Here is a 17,743-nt window from a genome sequence, read left to right as displayed (position 1 = left end):
TTCACCAAGATCTAGCATTTTTGGCTTCCTTTACTAGTCTACTTTAGCTTTTCCACTTTTATAGCCATATTTTATACAGAATGTAGATCCCTGATCTAAATTTTCGTTGGGGCTAAAGCTCAATGGTCCAAAATGTGAAGAGTTTAGACAAGATACATGATTATGTTCTACTGGTTTTGGCAGGGATGGCAATGTGCTCTCAGCATGTTTAACAGAAAAAAAAAAGAGATCATTAGGCTGTGTATGTAGACTGATTTTGTAGAAACAATTATCTAACTGGTTAAATATGATTTCGTAGCAAGTTGCATCTAATGTTGTTTTGCTTTCTCTTTTTCAGTTGGCAGGTAATAAGTCCTGTAGAGGTCGTTGGATATGTCATTGTTGTGGATGAGTTGCTCACTGTACAGACTACAACCCACGACAGACCTACAAATATAGTTGCAAACAGAGTGAGAGGAGAGGAGGAAATTCCTGACGGTTCTGTTGCAGTACTGACACCTGATATGCCAGATGCACTGTCTAATGTTTCTGCTCGAGCAAGAAATGGAAAGGTAAAAAAACTTCCACCATGATGCAAAACGGTTATTGATGCTCGTGGTCTGTTCATTCAACTTTGTCTGGCTTTCACTTTTGCAGGTCTGCTTTGGGACATATTTTGATTCTGGTATCTGTTGAATGATGCCTATTTGTTCTCAAACCACAAAACATAAACGTGTGAAAAGAAGAGCAACACGTCAAGCTGTTGTTTAGTTATGTAAAAGTCAAAGAGTATGGGCTCCACATATGGAGAGTACTCCTAAGTCTAAGTCAATAGTAAGGATATATGGAGAAAGATCGAGAGTGTTCTGTTCTCTGTATAAATATGTAACGGCCAGTGTTGTGTAATATAAGCAAGAAAAATGTCAGTTCTCAACTTCATCTTTCTCTATCTACTACTACTGTCTCTCTCATACGTTCTAAAGAATCTAAACACAAAATACTCCTCTATTTACAAGTAGGTCTCGATCGGTAACAACATGAGCGCATGTTATGATCGTGCCAACACTGTCAATAATGAATCCTGAGCCAGACGAACCAGAATTGATGTGGACGACAGAAGGAGCGATGATAGAGGCAGCGGTTTTGAGAGAACTTCTCCCAAAGTAATCAGGGTCGGTGTTTTTTTTTCCAGAGCAGAGCTTGAAATGGTTCATGAGAGCCAGATATTTCAATTCCTTGAAACGAAGGATCTACAAAGAAAACGAAATCTATTAGTAAGCAAAAGAGAACAAGAGATGTGCTCATTCAAGAAACAGAGAGACAAAAACAGACCTCAAGAGATTTCTGAGTTTGCCCTTGTTTCTCAAACAGTTTAGCCCACCGGTTTAGATCAGATCTACTGATTTGAAACCCTTCTTCTCTCTCTATCTTGCTCAAGACGTTGGCACATGACTCCGAAGTTGATTTCAGAGTAGAAACGATCATCTTTTTCTGTGAAGCACTGGGAGTCGAAGTGTGAATGGTGCTTAACATTCTTTATCATGAGAATATGAGCAGAAACGACATCGTGTGAGCAACGTTGAGCAGAAACGACAGCTTTGAAGAAACGACGGCGTTTGGGCGAAAACGACGGCGTCTGAGCAGAAAACGACAGCGTTTGAGCAGAAACGACGCCGTTTGAGTAAAGTAAACCAATGTGTTTTTCGAGTCCTTCCTCTGTCTCACCCACTCTTCCTCTCGCCATTTGTTTCAGAGAAATTTAAATACTACAGTGGCAATCTCTCGAGGTTGTTGTTCCCCTGAAACATATCTCGTAAGATTCAAAGAGAATCTGATTTGTAACAGAGGAACAAAACTACAGGGAAGAGACCAGAGTTAGATCTTTCTCTATCTTTATTCTCAACTTCATCTTTCTCTATCTACTACTACTGTCTCTCTCATACGTTCTAAAGAATCTAAACACAAAATACTCCTCTATTTACAAGTAGGTCTCGATCGGTAACAACATGAGCGCATGTTATGATCGTGCCAACACTGTCAATAATGAATCCTGAGCCAGACGAACCAGAATTGATGTGGACGACAGAAGGAGCGATGATAGAGGCAGCGGTTTTGAGAGAACTTCTCCCAAAGTAATCAGGGTCGGTGTTTTTTTTTCCAGAGCAGAGCTTGAAATGGTTCATGAGAGCCAGATATTTCAATTCCTTGAAACGAAGGATCTACAAAGAAAACGAAATCTATTAGTAAGCAAAAGAGAACAAGAGATGTGCTCATTCAAGAAACAGAGAGACAAAAACAGACCTCAAGAGATTTCTGAGTTTGCCCTTGTTTCTCAAACAGTTTAGCCCACCGGTTTAGATCAGATCTACTGATTTGAAACCCTTCTTCTCTCTCTATCTTGCTCAAGACGTTGGCACATGACTCCGAAGTTGATTTCAGAGTAGAAACGATCATCTTTTTCTGTGAAGCACTGGGAGTCGAAGTGTGAATGGTGCTGGCGAGGGAAGAGATCTGAGAAATCCTCCCCACATTGTTGAAAGAGGATGAAAAAAGTTTACGTAACATCAGAACTCTAATCTCTCTCTTTCTCTCTCCGACGACAAATAGTTTCTTTTACTCCAGATAATTTGTAGGGTTTCTCTTCATAGTTTTAGGCCAATTTCCTATTGGGCCTTTGTATTTTACAAGACCATCTGTAAAAGGCATTTCTGTTTAGGCCATCATTTAGCATAGCCATCGGTTTCTTTCGGTTCTTCAGAGGATTAAGATTTGTTCGGTATTCAGAAAATTTGGTTTGGTTATTTCGGTTTTCACACATTCAAATTTACTAATTTACTGAACATTGTTATTAATGGTTCACACATTCAAATTTCAGAATGTGTGGAAACTTTCAACTAGATATATACATTTCTCATGCCGTAATTCAGCTAACCACGTGAATATACAAATCTTCCAATATAATTTTGAAGGATTTGATAAACCAGTTTGTTTTGCCATACGCATCTCAATTTATAATGTGATTAATAGTGTTTGTTTTGTTATGTATGTTGATTATTACAGCAATGAAACCGTTGTGCTTATGTATAAATCATCGAATTTTGTTAACTTTTCTTCCGTGTTTTGACTAAATATATTATGGTTGTTTTGTCCCACTGCCATCATAATCTGCTTTACCTAATCAAATATCATATTCATATTCAAGGCTGCTCACTCTTACAAAATTCTAATTAAATAACGTTTATGCGAGAACATAAACAGATAATGAGTACGTGATCAAAATATAGACACCATCTTTTGCATTTCGTCGTGACATGATCGGAGAACTGTAAACCAATCAATGTTAGTTGCTACTAGGTCGAGAGCTACAGTGGGTCTTGGTGGACTGATACATTAACAATAGAACGTATACGTGGAATCTTCCAAGGATTATGCACCGAGACAAATACCAAAATACTTCTTAAGTAGTAAATGTTTGAAAATCCGATATACCTGAAAGCATTGATCTGTGTAAGAATACATAGAAATTTGTTACAAAATATAGAAAGACAATTAAAAGCGAAAGAGTTTTATGGTGTTGGAGCTTTCTGGATTGCATTAGAATCTCCCTCTCTCTCTCTCTCTTCGTATTGGTGTATCTATAATGCCAAAACTCTGTATGACAGAAGAAGCGATGCCTTGCGTTCTTGTTCTACCTGTCACGCCGGTCCTTGGGGAGTTGATCCATCTTCCTTAATCTGAACCTGAACCTCAAGCCTACATTAACAACAACAGGGAATAATAACACATCAGACTCGGTACTAATATCAGAACATCTGCGTCGCAGTTGATATGATAGGTGGTCCTATAAACATCTGAAACATTACCGGTGTTTCTAGAGAGGAACTTCAGAATCTCATCAATGATGATAACCTGCAGATTTTTACAGAAAGATTCAAATTAACTGATCTTTCAAGGAATTTTATCACTTCTTTCAAATATCTCATCTCATATCTGAATGATCAGTTCATTGACGAACTTGCATCCATATGTGAACTAAGGTGTTCTATGGCAAGGCAAGGTTCCATTGTGAGGGTTAATAGACTATGAAGAAGAAGCTCAAAAGTGGGAATACTTACTGGAAACGAAAGATACAGAACGGCGGTCCATTCGCCCAAGGACAATGGCGTGACCTATAAAGCAGGGAAAGTGAGAGAGAATGAGAAAATGCAAACGGGTATGCCAAAATTTGTTCAAGGTTTGCGGAAAAGAGGAAACTTACAGAAAATAAGACTGCTAGTGGATGAACATATAATATTAGTATGTGCAGAACCATCGTCAGGATAATTGACCCAACGAGCCATAAATTACTCCTCGGGGTTATAACCCTGCAATCATATACCTTCTTTATTAAAAGCCAATACAAATGATCACGTAGCAAACTCGTCAAGTTGCACAATCGAATGCAAGTATAGTCTATAAAACAGTATTACTTTTTTTTGAAATCGTTAAAGACCCCCTAATGCAGTACAGTCTATGATGCTATAGCTGCGATCATAACAGAAATAAACTGTTTACAAGAAAAGAAAAGTATACTTACAGAAGGGATTGATTTTCGCTGAGGTTATTTAGAGCATTAAACATCTCCACTACAACAAGTACTGTCATAGCCACGGTTGATGGATGTCGATCCTCAAATATGCTGCATGGATAACTTGTCTCTCTAAGTGCGCACGTTTCAAAATTCATCTGAAATGAGATTGTTTCATTCTCCAATGAATATAATGGAAAAAAAATATTACATCTGTAATAAATGAATGGTGAAAGATGCACAAACATTCAGCAACGAAATAATTTATAGGAGTGTAGCTGGAGATAAATCTAACCAGTTCACTGTAAGTAAGTTTAGGACCACCATCAGAGTAAATAAACCACCATATAAAGCCAGCAACAGTTGCCAGGCCAACATAAACTGCAGAAAAGAAGAAGATAAATTAGTCAATTAATCATTTTAATGGACAGATGCTTGATGGCAATGACCATTCACTACTTTGCCAAGAAGATTCCAAGATCTTAGTGTCGTAAGATGTTGAAATAAATTACAGAACCATATTTTTTACCATACCTCCGATAACCAAATAGCGGAAGAATAACCACCCAGTGACCACTGCTTCACCAACCTGGAATTCAACAACAATCAAAACAAAAACAAAGATACAAGGTCTAAGTAGTTGGAAAAGAAACAGCACAGTAAAGAAATCGTTAATTGAAAACTTTAAAATCCCCTCTTCAAATTATACGTCATCATTATAACTTATGAAATTTGGAAGGGCCCATAGACCATGCAACAACGAACTATTTACAAAGTACTCCACAGGGTGTTACTGTACAGTTACAGCTCCTACCTTTCGGGGTTTTGCCTTCATAACATCGGAATCTTGTTTGTTAAAGCCAATGGCAGTGGCAGGCAATCCATCCGTTACCAAATTGACCCACAAAAGTTGAACCTGCAATGTTTTACCATAAGAATCATAGATGTAGACAAGCTTTACAAAGTAAAACTTTGCTCATAAGGCTGTCATAATATCGATGCGATTGTATTGGAAAACAAAGTTACTTACAGGTGCAAGGGTATCAGGAATTCCCAGTACAGCTGCTACAAATATACAAACAACTTCCCCGATATTTGAAGAGATCATGTATCTAATGAATTGCTTAGTGTTATTATATATAGCCCTTCCTTCCGCAACAGCCTGTCAAGAAGAGAAAATATTTAGTAGTTGCATTAATAAAGATATTGCAGTGTGATTCACTGATTTGTACCCTTGCTTCTAATTTTACAGAAATTGACAAATATCATATATGGGCCCAAACAAATTGTAACCACGCTGAACTACTATGAGAAGTGTGCGTCAGAATCAACCACTGAGAAATAATTATAACAAAAGTGCAAGAAAACAAACTTACCGCAACTATTGAAGCAAAATTATCATCAGCCAAAACCATATCTGAAGCGCTCTGGAATGTAAAAACACGAGAAACATTTGTTAAGCACAGAAGAGCATAGAGATAAGTACCCTTGGCAAGCCATTTTGTTGAAGGAATGACGACTCCCATATAAGTAGCTTAAGAATTCTATGATCTCAGAAGAATTTTCTGTAGCAGTCACATTGTATTGTACCACTATGATGGCAGCAGAAAAACCGGAAACTTTCCAACAATATTTTTCGTTTTTAGTTGCAAATTAAAATACAAAGAAAAAACTACTGAGTAAGTATCTAGTAGCTGGAGGACAAGATTCCCATGTTAAAAAGCATATGGGCGAGAGAAAATTACTACTGCCTCCGTATCATTTTAAGTGAATTTTAAGGTTTTTTCATAAAGATTAAGAAAATACAAAATTTTATATAATTTATCTTGGTTATATAAAAATAGCATTAAATAGAATTAGTTCAACCAATGAAAAAAAGAGAGTATTTTGTAATTGGTTGTAAATTTTAAATTTGGTATAGAAAAGTGAGAACATCCATTATTTTAAAACAAAATAAAAATCCTTAAAAACCACTTTAAATGATATGGAGGAGTATGATTTCAAAGATGATAAGAAGGTTTTAGGGTACCAAAAATTATCAAGTCACACAGGGTAATAAAAAACAAACACAAGGTACCTTAGCTACAGCTGTTCCAGAACCCATGGCAATCCCAATGTCAGCTTTCTTCAATGCAGGGGCATCATTTACGCCGTCACCAGTCATTGCCACCTAGGAGAACAAGGTTATGTGTTCCACGGTTAGAAGCAAGAACTTTTCCTCTAATTTTTTTTTATTGGACAAAAAACTTTTACACTAATAAGTAAAATTGTTAACAAACAAAAAAAGTTGGAACAAAGCCAATAATGCAAAATGTGAATGCACTCAAACGCAGATAAAGCAGAAGAAATGTAATAAATGACAACTTAGTGAACAAGAGGAATTACCACTTCATTTTGGTTCTGTAGGGCTTCAACAAGCATCCTTTTGTGAGAAGGTTCAACCCTACACGCAGAAAAATATGGTTTATTAGAAACGATTATGGAAAGAAAAACAGAAATACGCATGATGATTAAACATTCAGTTCCTTTCTCCTAAAAGACTATCGTTTAAGAAATATATGAACACATACCTGGAAAAAAGTGTCATCCGTTGCAATGCTGTAGTTTGTTGCAACGCTGGAAGCCGTTCAAATTCAGAAGCCGTATAAGACAGACCAGAAAAGTCAACCAGATTGTCGAATGCCCCTATTTTTCTACATATTGACTCTGCTGTGGACTGAAGTTTCAAGCTAATCAGAATAAGCACCCAAAAGGATATAGGTAATTAGCAAATTGTATGTCCTCAGTTTTCTATTACCTTGTTATCCCCAGTTACGACTATAACACGAATACCAGCAGTCATACAGGCAAGCATAGCATCTCTAACTTCTTTTCTTGGTGGATCAAGCATTCCCACCTTCACAAAAAGCACAAAATGAGCAAGTCGTCAAAGTATAAATATGATGAATTTTTAGGAAACCCATATGAATCCATCAGCTTTGAAAGAACGGCGTACCAACCCAATAAACGTCAGGTCGTTCTCATTATCATAAGAAATAGTTTTCTGACCATGGGGCACGGTTTTGAAGGCTAGTGCTAAGCATCTCAATGTTTCATCTCCAAAACTGTTGCAAAGATGCATGGTCAGAAAATGGAACAAACATTTATTTCATATCTTCAAGAGCAAAATTACAATTAATACAAGCATCCAAAGATGACAATCATGAAGTAATATAAAATTAAATCAATTGACACCAAATTAAATCAGTTGTCATCAAACGGGTCGAGCCTAACCTGGCGAACCTAGACTCAAGTTCTGCACGGGAAGCAGCAGTGAGAGGAACAACAGAACCATCACTGTTGCAGAGAAGTTTAGTACATCTAGCAATTATACTTTCTGGAGCACCCTTTGAAAACATTACATCCATTTGCTTATGGCTACATAGGACGCTCATCATTTTGCGGTCACGTGTAAACTCCAAAGCATAAACCTGCAAAGTAAAGGAAGGTCAGTAAAACTTGGACAAAAAATACGTAGTCCACAACTCTTGGCTCTTTTTTCCTCATTTAAATGCATGCAAAGCAAGGGTCAACATGTTAGTGTTACTAGAGCCACACCTTTTTAAATTGGTTTTCCCAATAATGGTTGCAGTATGATGCACGTTCATGCTTGCTCAACATGTTTAGAGCAGAAGGCATTGAATCAAAACCAGGGAGGCCAACCTGAAAATTAAACAACAGAAGTTGTACGGTCCTTCAGATTCTAGACTTAGCAGTTCAACCACTGCGCATGGTATATTGTAGGCAAGAATTGGATGTATACGACCAAGTCTAAGATCCAACATGAAATTGGATAGAAAAAAAGTCTGTTATATTCCATTCTTGTTGTGGAAATGAATGCTACTAAAGCAAGAATTTACCCAAAAATACAAACCTTTTCTGCAAGTACTCGAAGAGCAACTTCAGTTGACTCTCCAATTTTTTCATAAGAATCCTTGTCTGGATTGTATTGCAAAACAGAGTCATTGCAAAGTGATGAACACATTGCTAAATAGTGAAGGCATGGTGACTGGGCAGGGCAGTCAAGCTGCAAAAGAAGAAAGCATCTTATCTTAAAAATGTTGTGTTGTTACAAGGCTTGCTAGAGTTTTTTATCTTTGTCATTTACAATAATAAATTATTGAGATTAGTGAAATGCTTAAGATGATGAGCAAAGAAAGGAACTCCATGAAATTTTAAAATTCAAATGAAAATGAGAAATAAAAAATACAGGAAATTGTAAAAAAAATAAAAATACAAAAAGGGACGGAAGAATATCAGTTTTTAGGATCTTTTGTCATCAAGTATCCAGATCAGTTTATCAATCAATCTTGAGTAAGAATTTACATTTATCTATTGTCATCACGTAATAATTACCTGTTGACCGTTGCTGTCAAAGACAGTACCTTCTGGTGCATAAGTTGTCCCACTAACATCGAACTCACTAATCGCAGGACCATGGTCTGCAGATTGGACTACACATATCTGCATAGAAGCACAAGAGTAAACTATTCGAATATTCTATTTACGACACCACAAGGAGAAAATTTATATGCAAGAATGTAATTTAGTTGCAATTAGTTATTGAAAAATGACAAGGTGTACAGGAAAATTGTAAATATTAATAATTAGTCTGAAAGCTCTATTTGACTACTTCCAAGACATGCAAAATTGCAAACATATATGAAAGAATGTAATTACTTGCAATTAGTTACTGGAAAAAAATCAGAAGATGTACAAGCAAAATTGTTTTCGTAATTAGTTCTGTAAGCTCTATTTGACTACCTCCGAGACATGCAAAATTGCAAAAATATACGAGCAGTGTATTTTACACGTGAACTGCATTGCCAAGATTTGCCGACTTAAGATATTCCAAAAAACTATTCAAATTGAAAATCGCAAGCGGCAAAGATAACAATAATAAGAGTTAACAGGCTCGAGCACTGAGGGTTAAAATGCTAACCTTAGACACGGACATCATATTGGTTGTCAATGTTCCAGTCTTGTCACTGCAAATTACAGTAGTGCAACCAAGCGTTTCGACAGATGGCAATGACCGTACAATCGCATTCAAACGAGCCATTTTCTTTGTTCCAAGAGCTAAACACCTAGATACCGAAAGCATCATAGCCAGTTTCAGCCACAATAGTATAACCAAAGTAGCCTCCCAACGTGGGAGATGACTAGTTTTAAAGCATTTTGGACTTGACCAACATTTAAGTGAATTGAAACTTGAAACAAAAATTGTCATTTGATGATCAAAAGAGCGACCTACTTCTCTGGGAAACTCGCCTTTCTCCTAATATTGCTATTTGCTAGTAAGGAAATTAGTGAACACTTACGTAGTAACAACAGCAGGAAGTCCTTCAGGAATAGCTGCAACAGCAAGGGCAACTGCAATCTGGGAAAATTAAAGAAAAGCAACATCCATGTTTTGGCATCACAGCAAGAGGGAGCAAACAACACTGATTATGTACCCCTTAACTAAAAATTCAAAACTGCAATAAAAGAAGAACAAATTTCTTTACCTTAAAATAGTGAATTGCGCCTTTAAAAAAGCCACCATGAGAAGGATCACTGAAGTGACCAATATTGACAACCCACACAAGAATACAAATCCCCGCAATAACCTATACAAACAGAATAGGCTACCATCTCAGAGAACGCCATGTTATGTTGAGAAACATATGATTTATCAATGAAATTAACTACATATGAAAAAACAAAACTTCCGAAAAGGAAAAGAGTTTCACCTTAGCCAAAAAGCTGCCAAACTCGTCCAGCTTCTTTTTCAATGGAGTTGCCTCCTGTGAAAAAAACATTTACAAGTAAGAGAGTTAATGCACTTCGAAACAGATGGAAAAGAACCTCCAGACAGAATGCCGATATTATACTATACAGCATAAGTCTACCATGCCAAAAGCGCAAAGTGTTAAACAATTCACTGGAAAAAGTTGAACCAATCGTAGGTACAATGAAACCTTCTTCTATAAGAGAGTTCTGATCGGTAAGAAAGTATATCAAAGTGTACATGGTGCATTAGATAAAGAAATAAAAAAAAATATTCACCGCTTACATCATCTGTGTGCAACATAGAATCGTGTATGCTACCCATCGCGGTGTTTGAACCAACTCCAATTACGACAGCCCTCCCCCTACCCGCGACCACATCAGTTCCCTGGCAGTCATTATACATTCTACTAAATTAAAACACACACAAAGAGATATAAAATAAATAGGTGATTACAACAGATTGTAGAGCCTTAATTCTAATAGTGAGAGAAAATTAAGAATCTTACAGCTAGTTAAGGTGTACGCAAGAAAATTGCACTAGATCTCAATATCACTAAATCAAAAGCCAGTAAGCTAATGCAGGTATGAGTAATAAATCCTACCGAGAATAAAATATTTTTCTTGTCTTGGTAGACAGCATTTGTTGTTGAAGTACATTCAACATCTTTCTCCACAGAACAGCTTTCACCTGCAATTTCCGGGAAACATTTGATAGTGAGTATGAAAATAGTGAACTGAAAGTGATCACTTGGACTATAATCTACATGAAAAAAAAAGTATCACTGTTGTTGAACTTAATAGTGTTATTAGATAATGCATATTCAGTAGTCGGTGGAGAAAAGGGTTGACAATAAGTTGTACTAATCACCTACTCGCATATATAGTTCTTGCGGCTACGCAATTAAGGAGTTATGAATAACACGATGATAATATACCAGTCAGAATTGCTTGATCCACTCGAAACTCATTGCTCGACATCTCAATCATTCTAAGGTCAGCTGGAATCTTACAGCCCACTGTTCAGCATGCAAACGTCAAGAAAAGCAGCGTTTAAGAGTTTAACGAGATTCTGAACCATTGCCAAAAAACTGCATCCAGGTGAGATACAACACACATACCAGTCACTTCAACAATGTCCCCTGGCACCAGCTCTGATGCTGGTAGTATAGAGAAGCACCCTGCAATTGTATACATGTTAATGCGGAATGCCATCAGAGACAAAAACTTGCAGATATTCAAAACCTGGAACAACGTCCCAAGCCAAAAACAAAACAAAAAAGGAAGGGCACAGAAACATTTCTGATTAACTAAATCTTAATGTCATTAATTATGATTTTAGATAACCTAGAGAACTTGAGCATAATAAAATAAGCTATTGGTTTGGCAGAAGAAGAGATTGCTACACAAGATACAAAGTATCTCTAGAGGATATAACAACAGCGTAACACGACCGTTTAGTAAGCAGTTTCAATCGTAGTAGCTTGTTCTAAGAAAGAAAAACTGAAAAGACAAGCAGTCAGCGTAAATTTCGCAGTAATACTAATTACTCAAGATATATCTATGTACCATTTCGCAACACTGTAGCTATATTTGCTTGGTAGGCACGTAGCTCCTACAATAGGGCAAAGAGAAAACAAACAAGATAAATATGAGAATGTTACAAGTTACAATCAAAATAAGATTTAAGCTTAACTTAATTTCAAAGGACATTGACTTGTATCTGCAAATATGTCATCAGTTAAGCCGTAGCATACAAAATACCTCAAGAGCCTTCTCAGCATTAGTCTCCGTAATCACCCCCACTGCCGCATTTGCAGCCAGTATCAGCAGAATTACCTGTGGTGGAATAGTAAATTCAAATGAATTGTGACACTCAGAGAAAGCTCCACACACAAAGTCTAGTTTATGGAAGTCTTGGTAAAGATGCAATCTTATATTATATGTAAATGGAATCATATAACAAAACTGAATCCTGTTAATGCTAAAAACCACGGCATTGAAGACTTTTGGTCTGCTTATAGATATTTTATAGACCACTACATAAATATTTATTTTTAACAAAGACCACAAAGCGAAAATGACAAAAAGGTTTCAAGTTTAAACTCCACCACAAAGAACCACTAGCCGATCCAGTTGCCCAAATAAAATATGTTAAGTAAACAACTATAACATGAAAACCAGTGTGAGTGTTCAAAAGATGTTGCGACTTACAAAAGGTTCTAGAAATGCTGTTAAGCCAGTCTCTCCATTGGCCAAAGCCAATACGAAAGAGACAATTGCAGCCACAATCAATATCTTAACAAGTAAATCATCAAACTGTTTGAGAACCAGTTTCCAGAATGGAGTTCCTGCATTTAATTAAGAATAAGATAAGGAAAAACTGGCACATGTCAGGGGAGTTCTAAATTCTCATCCTAGATAACATAATCAGAAAAATCTAGGCCCACGTGTTAAAAAGAACCATAAGACAATCTAACACGATCAGCTATGACAGTCTCAAAAGGAGCTAAAGATATATAAAAATGCTTTTGCAATAGAATAGCATTGTCTTACACAAAAATGAGCAAGAGTGAACAATGTGAAAACCCAATTGAAATCCAATGTGAAAACTGGACAAATCATCACAGCGCTAAAACAATCTAGCAGCTCTCAAACCATGATGGTCATCTCGAAATAAAAAAGAAAACTCCCATCTTTTTCATTGAACCTCTAAGAAGAATAAATTACTGAAGTAAGGATGAAATTCAAAGACAGGTATTGACAAACTTACTTTTCTCTTCGGGCAGTACTGCAGATCATGTGAAAAAGAACATGCAAAAACATTAAAAGAAGACGATCAGAACTAAACAAGGTAAAAACATAGAAACAAATTCACAATGTGTTTATATGCTATCTTAAATGAAAAAGATATACCCTTTATAATTCAAGCAGACACTAACTTCATAAATTTTTAACCCCTCAGACAATCATATGCAGTATACTTTTACTGAAGAACACTAACAATGTGCATCTGTATTGGAAATCCTACGGACTATACAAGAAAAGGTAACAAAAAGTTTTGTAGTTTCCTACTAGTTTGTGCACTTGGCAAGTCATATACAATACTGAACTTCAAACTGCATGCCAAAACTATAATCTACAGCATCCTTAAATTCCAATATGCTTCACTACAAAGGAAAGTTAACACCCTATCGTGCCCATCTACAATAAATCTCCCCGTGTCCTTTTAAGTGCCTTTATAAGAAGGAACACACCAAATATCCCTGAAGTGCAAGAGAAGTGAAAAGTAAATACATACCATTCCTGCCAAACATCCTAGAATGATGATCAACCTACATTTACAACCAATTTCAACAATCAGGTAACTGTAACAAGTTCGAGTTAAAGTTGAAGATCTTAACAGAATCCAAACCTGAGAATCAGAAAGACCCTTTGCTGGATCTACCCCGAAGAAATCAAGAACCTGCGCAGAAACAACACGAATCACATCTCAACACCTAAACAGAGGCAATCAATCTACAGCCCCAACACAGTGACACAGCTAATAATCGTCACTGTATGCAGATCGCCGACAACAAGTATCTGTCAAAACGAAAGAATAAGATTGAGGAGAAGTGGGAAACGCAAAGCACCTCGGAGGCAGATCTGGCGTAAGCGTCTTCCATTGTTGGGGGGGGGGGGAGGGTTTTGATTAAGATCCCTAAGCGTGGATTGGGTGTGGCGAGGAAAATGAGCTGAAATCTAAAAGACTAGAGGGAGAAGAAGGGAGCTTGTAACGTCATCTGCTTCCATAGACCTTCCTTCTTTCTGATTCTACGTTACGTTCGATCTCTCTCTCTCGCTCAGTGTCAAAGTCAAAGTGCCCAGAGAGAGAGAGAACACACTTTCTTTACATGAATTAGCGGGTAGGCTTCCTCTCACGTGAGGCCCATTTAGTTTCATCCAATTTAAATGTGACAATTTTTTAAAAAAAAATTATGAGGGAAAAAAACTAATAATATTAGGTCCAATCCAATGCAATGGTACTAAATATTTACTTTTTATCTTTCATCGAATGTTATTTTCAGAAAAAAAATTATGCTACCTTTAGAAATTAAAAAAAAAAGTATTACCATTTGAGTACATTGTTGTCCATAATATTAATGCTGGCTCTATTTAGTTTTCATTTTCATAGTAAAATAAAGTTAAGCAATTCTCCTAGATAGCCATTTTTTTAGTTTTTGTCACAAGAGAACTTTTAAAAAGAAAATGATCACAAGAGGTTTTATAAAAGAAGTAAAAGATACTAACCTCTTATTTTATAAATATATAAATAAATAAATATTTTTGATAATTTGGAATTATATATTTTCAAATTTGAAATTTATAAACTTTATTTTTTTTTATTTTTTTCAAAAAAATGTTTCCTAAATATTTTTAAACTATTTTTTCTAAAAATCTTTTTTTAAAAATTTAAAGTTCCGTTCTCAAAATCTCCCTAACTTTTATTCAAAGTCTAGTGTTAATAAACCCTAAAAATATAAGAATATATTTACTCTTTGATAAATATATTTTGGTCAATTTCTGAAAATAAACTAATAAATACTATCATAGAGAATTTCTCAATTGATTTTGTTTATTTTTCCCTTTTGAAAAAAATGGATATACCTGATACAAATACAACTAACGAATCCAACATGACAGATATTTGATTATCTCATCCACAATGCAATCATCAAGAGACCACTCAAACTTCTTATTGTCAGGTCAACCAGGACACTTGGAAGCATGGATTTTATCTAGCTGACAGCAAACCAATAAAGACACATCACACATTTGAAACAATGCTCCAAATTTATTCGAACCATCCATGAAAGTATAAAACAGCTTATCAAGATGAAGGTAACACACATTTCTCCTTATCGAAAGTCCAGTTGATCAAGAAACGTTTACAACACAAACGTTTTTTTCTAATGACCAACAAGCATGTGGTCGTAAAATCAATTGATAGATGCGGCATCCTAGTTAGTGTCGTAGAACTTTATGATAAACTTTTCTCAATCGCTAAGTTTTCACTACCAACAAATCAATTTTTTTTTTGGGAAGACATCCGACAAATCAATTCTATAAACAACATAATCTGTTTCATTGACAAGTCTACACTCTTAGTTTTGGTTTCTTTTCTTCTGCTAGGAATGTAAATATTAGTTTTGGTTTCTGGTCTTTATTTCTCTAAGCTATACAATTTCTTATAGGTTATGGGTACAGCTGACTTTTTGTTTAGATTAAGAAACAAAAATATGTTTGTGATATGCGATCATGATAAATATCCTAGGAATCTCGAGCATTATTGCAAATAAAAGAGTTTGAACCACTTCTTATGGGCCGTTGTAGTTTTTAGTTTAAAAACTTTTATAAACGAGTCTACATAAGTAGTACTGTGGTAGTCATCGCGCGTGGTCGGAGTATCTTCTCGCTTTAATTGGCTTCACGCTAATCGTAGTTTACCATTAGTCTGATTAAAACGGAGTTTAATAAGAAACTCATACCTTTAATTAAACCAACTTCACTAAAAGGTTTCTTAATCATTCCTTTGCTCCCTTTCTACGTATGTCATTGTTCTTTTACAGCACATGAAATAGAGAGTTGATAGTACTATTATATTCGTACATTGGTTACTGGTAATTATACAACTATGCACATCTATGATGTGATGCTTGTCACTTGGAAGTTTAGTGATAGAACTTATGTGAGGATAGTTATTTGATTCAAGATTCCGCTGAACACTGATTCGATTTTAAATGTCACTAGATCATGACCCGCTCTACCGAGCGGGAGTCAATTTTTTTTTATCTTTGTTTCTACTAAATTTACTAAATGTTATACATGATTGCAATGTGTATTAATATAAAATTTTGATAAATAACAATGTGTACTAATGTGTTTAAATAAGTAATGTGTTTAATTACTAAATTTGATTTTTAAATTTTATGATAACGTGAAGTAGATTTTTATATATATAATTTAAAATATATAGTGCTATATATTTTGTATTTTCAACATTTATCATATAAAACTTACACTGGGGTATTATTTATATGAAATATGTGTAACTTAATATATAAATATATTATATAAACATATCTACGATTTTTGCAAAGGCCATGCGCACCCGCACGGGTTTTATTTTTAAAATGTATTATATATTGTTTAGTTTTATGTAGTATCGAGTTTGTATAATTCAATTTTGTGTTTAAAGAACAATATCAAATCTGTCTTTATGTAAAAATAACACTTTGCAAGCGCGAGTTGTGTCTTTTTATTGTAACACAAAATTTTATATAAAACTTATGTTTTTTGTACATTACGAAATTTAATTTTCTAAAATAACTATTACATAATTTCAAAGTGAATTTTATCTCTGAGGTCTAATATATTTTGTGTGTAATGGTTCAAAGCATTTTCGATATATATTATATTTCAGTTTGGTTTGTTTTTAGTATTATTGTATAAGTATAATACTATACAATATTACTATATTCTATACAATATATAAAGCTATGTGTTATTTGTTTTAGAAAGTAGATTAAACCCAACGTAGTTAAAGAATAATCGTATCTTTATGTATGTGTCTGTGACTTATCTACTTAATGTTATTCGTACTAATAAAATCAATATGGCCAATGAAAGTATACTGATCAATTTAAAATGAATTGTATAAGGTAATTCTAAAACGATTAATATTTTTAGTATTTTAGTATCTATCTTATTTAAATCGATATGTAATAAATGTGAAAATTATATATGGAATATGGACAAAAAGAAGAATTGTATTTAAGGAAATACATCAATGCAAAGTTAGACTATAGTACGTATTATATATAAAGAATGAGACATTTAATTTAAATATATGAGGTCCACCTTTAAAATCCACCTAGAAGAAGTTGTAATGTTTCTGATTTAATAAGATAGATACATGTATGTCATATGATATATCGTCGGTGAAATGGTCTAAAACGGTAAAACATAATATTCTCTAATTGGATTTGTTTTCGATATATAAGGACATTTTATCTGTTAAATTTAATTCGATTCATTATTCGTTTCGATTTGATTCAAAAATTCTAGATATCCGTAAACTTTCAAAATCAAGCAAATACCAAAATTAATATCCGCTAAAATCAAAATAAACATTAAAATTTTAGAAATCGGATATCCCTTATGATCTGACAATATATAAATACATGTATATCTTGATTATATTTAAAGTTTTAAATATATAAATTATATAATTATTATTCTAATATATGATTTGACAAATCTTATTCATATTATTACTTAGAAAATTATTACAAAAAGAGAAAACTTAATTACAATTATACATTTTTCTTAAATTTTATGTTATTA

General features: G+C 34.7%; 1 protein-coding gene and 1 long non-coding RNA gene across 2 annotated transcripts; one reads left to right on the top strand and one right to left on the bottom strand.

Annotated features, from left to right (window-relative positions):
• Positions 1–193: 193 nt before the first annotated feature.
• LOC130495236 (uncharacterized) lies at positions 194–3,084 on the top strand. The gene is made up of 2 exons (XR_008934509.1): positions 194–551; positions 637–3,084. It is a non-coding gene; the product is annotated as an uncharacterized LOC130495236 (long non-coding RNA).
• Positions 3,085–3,422: 338 nt separating this feature from the next.
• On the bottom strand, positions 3,423–14,253 carry LOC108861976 (calcium-transporting ATPase 3, endoplasmic reticulum-type). The gene is made up of 34 exons (XM_056986652.1): positions 13,990–14,253; positions 13,770–13,820; positions 13,656–13,689; positions 13,128–13,145; positions 12,569–12,705; positions 12,119–12,193; positions 11,924–11,969; positions 11,476–11,535; positions 11,293–11,373; positions 10,960–11,045; positions 10,641–10,742; positions 10,318–10,371; positions 10,093–10,194; positions 9,907–9,965; positions 9,528–9,672; positions 8,942–9,049; positions 8,460–8,612; positions 8,144–8,248; positions 7,820–8,016; positions 7,542–7,650; positions 7,344–7,442; positions 7,117–7,262; positions 6,932–6,989; positions 6,624–6,716; positions 5,923–5,973; positions 5,577–5,708; positions 5,361–5,462; positions 5,081–5,135; positions 4,842–4,927; positions 4,556–4,704; positions 4,238–4,343; positions 4,095–4,148; positions 3,843–3,888; positions 3,423–3,732 (listed from the first exon to the last, which is right to left on the bottom strand). Exons 1-34 carry the CDS (start codon positions 14,020–14,022, stop codon positions 3,668–3,670), a joined length of 2,997 nt encoding a protein of 998 aa, XP_056842632.1. The 5' UTR covers positions 14,023–14,253; the 3' UTR covers positions 3,423–3,667.
• Positions 14,254–17,743: the final 3,490 nt, after the last annotated feature.

Source organism: Raphanus sativus, chromosome 5 (genome assembly GCF_000801105.2).
Source record: "Raphanus sativus cultivar WK10039 chromosome 5, ASM80110v3, whole genome shotgun sequence".
NCBI classification, from domain to species: Eukaryota; Viridiplantae; Streptophyta; class Magnoliopsida; order Brassicales; family Brassicaceae; genus Raphanus; species Raphanus sativus.
Note: the sequence above shows the minus strand (reverse complement) of the source record. Positions and strands in the feature narration are given on the sequence as shown.